This window comes from Corylus avellana, chromosome 4 (assembly GCF_965113065.1).
Source record: "Corylus avellana chromosome 4, dhCorAvel1.hap1.2, whole genome shotgun sequence".
NCBI classification, from domain to species: domain Eukaryota; kingdom Viridiplantae; phylum Streptophyta; class Magnoliopsida; order Fagales; family Betulaceae; genus Corylus; species Corylus avellana.
In genome coordinates this window covers 18,919,343-18,929,199 of record NC_142493.1, presented here as the reverse complement: position 1 = coordinate 18,929,199, position 9,857 = coordinate 18,919,343, and the positions used below count along the sequence as shown (strand labels likewise).

General features: G+C 36.1%; 1 protein-coding gene across 1 annotated transcript; it reads right to left on the bottom strand.

Annotated features, from left to right (window-relative positions):
- Positions 1-1,852: 1,852 nt before the first annotated feature.
- PUX2 (plant UBX domain-containing protein 2) lies at positions 1,853-9,290 on the bottom strand. Its single transcript, XM_088516149.1, has 3 exons — positions 8,109-9,290; positions 5,686-5,964; positions 1,853-2,307 (listed from the first exon to the last, which is right to left on the bottom strand). The coding sequence occupies exons 1-3, from the start codon at positions 9,003-9,005 to the stop codon at positions 2,050-2,052; spliced, it is 1,434 nt and encodes a 477-aa protein (XP_088372275.1). The 5' UTR covers positions 9,006-9,290; the 3' UTR covers positions 1,853-2,049.
- Positions 9,291-9,857: the final 567 nt, after the last annotated feature.

Below are 9,857 nucleotides of genomic sequence, written 5' to 3'. Positions count from 1 at the left end.
AAATAACAAAATTAAAAATTAAAAAAGTTTCTGAACCAATAATTTTTATTTTATTCCTTCTTTTATTTGGTATTTTTTTAAAAAAATAAAAATCGTATTTTTATTCGTAATAATGACCAATTTTATTTTTTTTAAAAAAAGGTCATTATTATGAAGAAAAATACAATTTTTATTTTTAAAGCCAAAATAAAAATTATTGATTCAGAAAATTTTTTAATTTTTATTATTTTTTTAAAAAAATTAAAAAATAAGGAAAAAGTTATTGAAGCAAAATACAGTTTTTATTTTTAAAAAAAAATACCAAAAAAAAAAAGAATAACCAAAATAAAAATTATTGATTTAGAAAATTTTTTTATTTCTAATTTCGTTATTTTTTAAATAAAAAAATAAGGCAAAAGTTGGCCCAAAGTTAAGCAAAATAGTTGTACCTTTAACATTTTCCGTCTTGTATCATTCCACTTCTCATAAATGTCTTTCTTTTTAGATATGTCTTATTGAGCTCCTTCCTTACAGAGTCAGTCCTTCCTTCTATAGTGCTAGATCGGATTAGGCAAGGCCATTAAGGGGATGGCACTTTTCCTTATATATCATGCTTACTATATGTATGCATGTCAGTTAGGGGCAGCATTTGTTAACCAACCCTCCACTCCAACACATATTATTCACTTTATTTTTTTCAAAAAAAATCAACATAAAAAATTCTCACTTTTATATCACATCATTCACTTTTTATATCACATCATTTACTTTTTACTACTATTCAAATAAAAAAATTACTACGTTATTTTCTTTTTTAATTTTTTCTATTATGAACAATGTCATGGAATTCCCTCGTAGTTTAACAAACAATGTCCCCGGGGTTGCTCATTCGTGTCATGGAGAAGGATCCTTTCCATTTCAAATGAAATGGAAGGGATCCATTTAGTTACTTTTAGGGGGCATTTTTGTCCCAAAAAAAAAAATGTAAAATGATAAAATTACACCCCTAAGAATAACTAAATGGATCCTCTCAATTTCATTTAAAATTGAGGGTCCGTTGGTCAATGTCACTACCTGAGAGGTCGTCCCTTGGTTAGAGTTTCATCATTCATTGAAACGCTTAAGGGGTCTATGTCGATACTCGATAGGATGTTCGGTCCCATTTAAGGGGGAATGGACCTCTATGGGCTGAAGGTTTGTAGGCCTTAGTGCGCTTTAATGGGCCCCAGATGGACTTAAGATATTTCATATCACCAAGAAAACAACTTCCAAATAACTTTTTTTTTTAAAAAAAAAAAAAAAAAAAAAAAGAAAAGAAAAAAAAGTTAACTTCCAAATACGAATTATTTTAATCAAAAATGAAGTTGACATTTTGAGTTTAGATAACAAATAGAATAGCCAAATATTCCCTCCAAATAACTCAAAAAAAAAAAAAATGTATATATATATATATATATATCACATGTTTAGATATGAAAAGGAACTCAAAAAAGTACTTAAAAGGAGGAAGCTGCAATTGCAAAGGAACTCATTACATAATGCCCATTTATGTGATGAATTTTATGCGATTTTCTTTTTATTTTATTTTTTAAAAAGTAACTGACATGAGAAACCACTTAAAACACACCACATTAATTGATATATTAGGTTTGCAAGAATTAGAGAACTAATTTATGAATAATGCTAGACCTACATCTAGTTTACAACTCTTTTACAACTTGTTATCGCATGCAGCTTGTAATTGGAGGGTATTAAATTTCTTTAGTGATTGATGTGACTCCAATCACATGCGGACACGTGTCAACAAGTAGAATAGTTGTATACTAATTGCATGTTTGTCATTACTAACAATGTATAGAACTGAAAAGAAACAAAGTTCAAAACACGATTTGAACAGGCCTTCAATTCAGTTTACTGTACAAATTAAATTTTATGGTACAAAACCCTCAGTAGATAACAAATGCAAAGGAGATTCAAGAAGAGAAAAGAGGCACCCGGGGGAGTGCAACTTTGGCTGAAAAGTACAACATGAGAGGGAAACAGAGGAAATATAGCAGGTGCATTGAAGCTTTATTTTGGAGCAACTGCTGACTCAATTACAAGTGGTTCAATAATTTCAAGCAGGTCATTGCATAGGCCTGTGAAAACAATAGAATCTGTTTCAATTGGTTTGAACTTAATAAGTGCGGAGGGCACCAAGTCCTCATCATCTAATGTTGCAGCAGTCTCCCCTGCAGCTGGAAAATGAGGGATCACCCTTCGTTTGACAACTACAGGATGTAATAGCTCAAACTCCAAGCTGGGTTCTTTTAGTGCCGATCTGACAAACTGATTTATAAAAAGAAGACCAAAACAGAAACCAAAAAAAAAAAAAAAAAAAAAAAAGTTAGAGAGAGAGGGTGACCCTTGTTGAGTATCTATTTTCATTTTTTCAGAAAAGCTTAAAACAGTATCGAATGCATGGTCCTCTGCAGTAAACAAAATCCAAATTAATCAGCAAACTCATTCTAGACCACAAAGCTCATATATATGCAGCATCTATCCACCGAGGTGCACAAGCACAAACATATTTTTGTCGAGTGGCAATTAAGGCTGTAATCAAGACGAGTCTAATTGAGTATTTATAGTTCAAGCTCGGTCCATTAATTTTACTTCGATCACAAGTTGAGCTTGAACTTATCATTGAGCTAGATAATATGTTCAAGCTTGGATCATTTATTTTTTGAATGACCTTGAGGTTGTTCACAAGCTGCTCAATTAACTTATTCATTCCTTATATATAGTAAATATAATGATAACTTATGTTGAGTGTACGTGTGACTGAAAAAACAATTTCTATACAGATTTAAACTAAGAAAACTTTATGTTGAGTATACGTGTGACTGTATAATAGTAAGTCCTACATTGGAAAGATGTCACATGTGTGAGTGGTTATATAGCACAATTTGACTCAAATCCATGTGTTTAAGCTTTTGGGTTGAGTATGGGTGAGCAGTGACTCACATGGTGTCGGAAAGTAGATTTTTGACTTTCAACCCACAAGGGTTGAAAGCTGAAAATGACCTCCAACACTGTCTCCAAACCACCATTACTTTTGAGCTTAGCCAACATCGATAAGTTGGCTCGAAAGCTCGGAAGTGTTCCAATTAAATTGAAGGCAAAGATCAGGACAAAGAATTGATCTTTGTTGTTTCAACAAAGAATAGATCTTCATCAAAAAACACAGATCTTTTCTTTGTAGAATTGAAGATGAAGATCTATTCTTCATAGTTTTGACGAAGAACAAATCTTCTTCGAAGACAAAAAAAAAAAAAGTTCTTCTTTCTTCATCGAAATGAAGAATTGTTCTATGTCATTGACAAAAAACAGAACTCAAGATTCAAGAAAACAAAACGTTAGAGAACACCAACCAAAACTCAAGAACATAGAACTCAAGAGTACAAAATTGACTTGATCAAAACCTAGAGAAGATGGTAGAGGAACAAACCCTAGAGAAATGGCAGTGGAGAGATAAGAGATCAGCGAACGAAATGGTGCAAAATGATGCCATTTCACTAAGAAAAAATATTATTGAAATATATTAGATCTCAAAACAACATCATTTTATATATATTTGAATTAACTTTTAAAAGTTGAGGAAGGGGAGGATAGGATGTGGTGGATCTCTTCATGTAAAGGAAAATTCGAGGCAAGATCTTTTTACAGGATCCTTGCCTCTAAAGAAATCATCCCTTCTCCTTAGAAAAGTATTTGGCGCACTAAGGTTCCTTCGAGAGTGGTTTTTTTTGCTTGGACGGCCATGTTTGGAAAGACTCTAACCTTGGATAATGTTCGGAAGAAAGGTATTGTTGTGATAAACCGTTGCTGCATGTGTGAATCAGATGGGGAGTCTGTTGATCATCTCTTTTTTCATTGTGGGGTTGCGCGTATCTTGTGGAATGCCATCTTCACTCGGTTCGGCTTGTGTTGGGTTATGCCTAGTAGCATCAAGGAGTTGTATGCTACTTAGTGGGAGGGTGGCAAATCTCGTAATGCTGTTGTGTGGAAAATGGTTCCTCTTTACTTCATGTGGTGCATCTAGAATGAGAAAAATGCTAGATGTTTCGAGGACTCGTCTAAGAGCATTGAGGACTTTATCCACTTCTTCTTGTACACCCTTTTCACTTGGACTGCTGGCTGGCCAGCGCCCTTAGCGATCAGCTTCCCTGATTTTCTTTTTATGTTCTTTTCTTCTTGGTCCCTCTCTTGTATACTCCCTGTGTACTAGGGTTGTGCCCCTTTGCGCTTTTGATTTATACATCTTTACTAATCAAAATCAAAAAAAAGTTGAGGTCGAAAAAATTCGGAATCCCTACTTATAATCCAACTCCCAACCCAACTTTGTCGGAAGTTAGAAAAATGCTTCTAATTGCCAACCTGCTACCAATCGAAAGCCAACCCAAGTGAGTTGACATCGGGTTGGTGCCAAGTCAATAGTCGGGTATTTGGGCTTTTGAATAGCCCCAGAGTTGAGTATTGTCCCAACATATTATATTATTGTTTCACTTGAAGACTTCCTAATGTTTTGATTTCCTTACCAAGAGGTATTAGAACCAAGGGTGACATGTGGTATGGTGGATAGTAATCATTTTCATAGGTGGAGTAGAAACGGTGTGCATCCATCGATGGTGAGTCTTTCTCGCAATTGGAGAAGAGACATAGGTGCATGACATGGATAAAGTCCATATAGCCCACAGAAGTGATCCTAAAAACGACCTATAAGATCGATAAAAGTTTCATTCGACTGTAGCAATATGGTGGATAATAGTCGTTCCTTCCGCATGTACAGCGGGAACGGTACACATGCATGGATGGTGTATGATAGTGGGTCCTTCTCGCTTGCAATTGGAACAGGGAAGAAGGTGCATGGCACGGATAAATCCCATATAGCCCACACAAATGATCCTAGAAACGGTCCATAAGATTGGTAAGTTTTCGTTTGTGGGAAAGTATAGCAATGTGGTGATGGAGTCAAATGCGAAAGGGAGATTGTTGATATACACATTTGAGTGTAGAAAGGTTAAGTCCTACATTAGAAAGATGTGATCTATAAGTGGTTAATATAGCGTAGTTTGGCCAAAATCTATAGGCTTAAGCTTTTGAGATTGAGTATTCAACATGTTATATGATGAACTCACTTAAATACTCTCCAAAGTGTCAATCTCCTTTAACACCTTAGATGTGATAACAGGAGAAAATACAAAATGAATATTGGTGAACTGCTGTACATAAATCCCATGCACAAAATATCATCATGACATGCGACATTGTCCTTGGGGACAAACTCACTCAACTGAAAAAAAGGTATGACATTCCCAGCAGGACATCCATCTTTCCACTGAACACTTAGTGTGCAAGGGTTGCTAGTTTTACCGGTAAATACTCTCACAAAGAAAATTTCCCGGCAAACGGGTAAGTGGCAGCTGGAGAAAAACATATGGACTAGGAATCACATAACCTATGGACAAGGGACCAAATCCATATCTCTTATTTAGAACTTATTCGCACAGATTTATCATATAATAGCAGTGACCAAACGAGAGACTGATTGTCTGGGGACTTCATTTCCGTACCAATGTACCACAATTCACTGTCTAATAGCAATTATGGAACGAAAGAGAAATGGAACAGCTAAACATCAAATAATAAGTAACTGAAAGGACTAACCTCGTAGAGACAGCTAGTTGGCTCCCAAGGTGAAAAGATGCCTTGGAGCACCACTCCATCAGGAAACTGAACCCGGATAATAGTTTTTTTGTATCGTCTCCTAGCAGCTTTCGCCTGCTTTTCCTTGTATGACTTTGGTATCAAAAGTTGAGATTCTGCAATCTTTTTCTTCTTCATATCAGCTTCTCTTTTGAGCTCTTCAGGCGTAAGATTATAGAAAGAAGCTGGTAACACAATTTTTGCTGCTACGCTTTCAGGCACTGAAAAGAATACGCGGACCTGAAAGAAAACAAAAATTAAGCAGTAAATGATAAGAAAAGATGGACCGTACGTATATAATAAGAAGACTAGAATAATGAGAAATTATAAAAAGCACCAAAATGTAAAGAATAAACACCGTCATTAAATATCACATATAACCTAACAAGGGGACTTATTTTAAACAATAACAATAAGAAGCAGTACTAGAACACAAAAGGAAGTACTCTGTGATCATTACATTCTATAACCGTGCAGAGTTCAATTGAAACTGGTTTAACTAGAGGATTTGTCGAGGAACCTAGAGGATCTTATTCACTTCTTTTTGTACACTTTATTCACATGAACAGCAGGATGGCTTGCTCCTTTAGTGATTGATTTTTCTGATTTTCTCTTTTTGTTCTCTTCTTCTTTCTCCCCTACTTAGTCGCTCTCTTGTATACTTCCTGTGTACTAGGGTTGCGCCCCTCTGCGCTCTTAATGCATTATTACTTATCAAAAAATTGAAACTGGTTTAACTGCTAGAATGATCAGCAAAAAAAGGGCAACAAGATACAAAATTCAATAACAAGGTCTTGAACTGTTAAATTACCATGGATTGGGGTCAAAGTTTCCATTACCTTCCTGGGGCCATGCAATTTGCTAAAAACGTAATTTCAATTTTTCATAAGATAACATATGAAAAATGTGCAATGAAGCAGTCTTCTGCCTTGATCATTTTTTTTTTTTTTTTAATATGAATTATAATTTATTGAAAAGGAAAGGCAAATCCCTCATACATGAAAAGTATACAAGAGAAACAATCACCCTAAAGGTGTCTAGAATCTAAAAAGTTAACAAGATCTAAAATATTCAAAGAGGAAAAATTAGGAACATAGGTTACAGCTGAATCCAAGAGAGATCTTAAAAAAAAAGGATTTTAAATGAAGCACATTAGATTTGCAGTCCTCAAATAGACGTCAGCTCCTTTTTCTCCAAATGCTCCATGTTAAGAACGCTGGAATAACTTTCCAAAGAGTCTGCTTGGGATGTCCCTGCCCTGAGTCCTCCAGCAATGTAGCAGCTCTTGGATGTTGTGAGGCATCACCCACGAAACTCCGAATAAGTTGAGAACCAAGTGCCATAGATCACTAAAGGACTCACAATGGATGAGTAGGTGATTGACGCTCTCTTTTATTTTATTTTTTTTGCAGAGGCAACACAAATTTACAAGAGTGCTTCTAAGATTATCAACAAAGTGCCAAAATCTTTGAACCCAATGACATATCCTCCCCCCAAAAGTAAGGGGCGGAGAAAGAATATCTTAGGAATTTGTAACAAGAGAGAATTTTGGGCTCAATATTTTTTTTAATAAGTAATCGAATATCACTATAAAGCGCAAAAAGCGCAACTCAAATACATAAGAAGTATCTAAGAGGGACACCTAACTAAAAAGAAAAAGATGGCCAAAAAAATCATGAAAAGAAAGCAAATAAGGAAAGTTTAAAGCAGCTGCCTAGTGGCTCAAAAAATTTTTCTTTTATAAGTAATTAAGATATCATCAAAAGAGTAAAAGCGCACCCTGGTACACAAAAAATATACAAGAGTTACACCTAACTAGAAGGAGAAAAAAGAACAACGAAGGGCTCAAAATTAATATTAAGGTAAGAAAGGTTATAAAGAAACCAGTAGAGTCTTTACTAAAGTATTTAATAAATTCAAGATACGGGTGCAAATGTAATTATCGCATTTATCGCATTTCTCATTTCTTAATCATTATAGAAATAGGAACAGGATTCTCTCCATTTCAAATGAATTGGATAATATCCAGTTAGTTATAGTAGAGGAGTATTTTTGTCTTTTCACTTTTTGAGGAGACAAAAATACACCTCCACTAGAACAAACTGGATATTATCCGGTTCATTTGAAATGAAGAGGATCCTAATTCATAGGAATAATGATGATAGGGTAAAGACACTTCAAGTACTTAAACTACCACAGAATTCAAACTTGATTATATTATCCAAGTCACTTTATGAACTCAATTTCGTTAAATCATATAACCTGACTGGAATTTGACTAGATTTTCAAAGACATTCATATATAATAAACCTGGAATAACTTCAATGCAATAAACTTGGTTAACCAAACAACATTCAAGCATATGCTATCACAAATTAACATACCTGTCTGTCAACCTTTTTTGGCTCCAACCGTTCTTCCACATGAGCTGAAGTTGCAGATGGAGAGTTTTCTTTCTTTTGTGGTTCCTCTGCCTTTTGTGGTTCCAATAACGCCACTGCACTATTAATTAAACTAATCTGGTCCTCCTTAGGAACCTCCATGACCGCCCACATCTCTCCATCCTCCTCTTTCAATCCAAAACCTACACACTCCAACAACTCAACCCCCCCAGTAACCTCACCAATGGCCTCCCTTATCTTCGGATTACTCATCCGAATCCTCCTAAACTTAGCATTCGCTGGTTCCCTCACTATATTCCTCAACAGCTTAAGAACAACCTCCACTGATCCCGCCGGGGGCTTCCCTGAAACAAAAGCACCAATGCAACTCTCCAATTCACTCTTAGACTCCGCCCCATTGTCGACCAAATCCGAACCACCATTGTTTTCAACCGAGTTGTTGACACAACTATCCACATGTACAGACACCTCTTCTTCAGACCTATAAGACTGGCCACAAATGGGGCATTCATACACATTTAGTGAGTACCCATTTTGTGATCTCTTCCCAGAGGTAATCAGCGAGCCAAATGGATCAAACCCGTTTGCGGGGTTGCGATTTGGGGCCGAATTCTTCGATGAATCCGACCTATTCTGATCGGAATTAGGTGTGTTTTGAGACAAAGGCTTCGAATTCAATCTCGCTGAATCGGCAGAAGGTGGATTCGGCTTTGGATTGGGAATCTGCGAAGAAGGGCGAGAGTGGATAGGATTAGCGGGTCCGGAAGAGGACGACCCTAAGACTCTACCTTGGCCCTTGAATTTACCGGTAGACGAGGATGAGAAAGGATTGTTGACTTTTTTCATGAAGCCCTTGACCTTGTCTTTCATGTCACCCATGTCTATATATGCCCCAAGAAGATTTCTCTGAAACGAAACTAGGGTTTATGATTGAAGAAAACTGGGAAACAACAAACAAAAGAAGAGGTATTTTGAGGGTTTTATAAGACAGGGAGGATGTACTAAACTCGAAAGCTCAGAAGAGAAGCTGTCCGAAATCCGAATTGGATTAGAAGAAGAAATCCGGGCTGTTATTGGCGGTTGGAACGTGGGCATCCCGTGTTCGGGGACTTCGTCAGCTCATCAGGAAGTAGTCCAATGACGTCATGCCACGTTGGCGTATGTCAATAGTGGGCCTGCGGCCCCCGGATCCAGTTGGAATGTGCTGCTTCAGCAAGGCTTCTGGCTTCAACGTTCCCTTTTTTTATTTTTATTTTTTGGTCTTAGCAAATATTTAAAAAATAAAAAAAATAAAAAAACAAAGCCAATCATGTACATAACGGGGATTCTTCTAATATATGTCCAGACATATGACTCTTAGGAAAAAAGGTAATTTTTAAAGTAAATTGAATTTGTAACTATGTACGCCTATTTTTTTATTTGAAATTTTTACAAAATAATCAAATGTTAAAGTAGTGCGTTGCAAAGGGAGGAGGAGGAGATAGCACCACCTCCATCTTCTATACTTAAATGAATAAAGGTATGGAAGTAAAAATAAGACAAATAGGTAGAGATTGGGGCATGAGAGGTTACTTGGTCATTGCCTTTAGCCAACCTTATATAAGTGAGGTCTTGGTTCGATGGGATGCCCTATATAAGGCAAGTATTTTTAATTAGTGATTTATTTAGCTGATTGGATCTTTGATCATGTCACGAGTGTCCTTTGATATTCATCTTCCTTATCAGTACCAT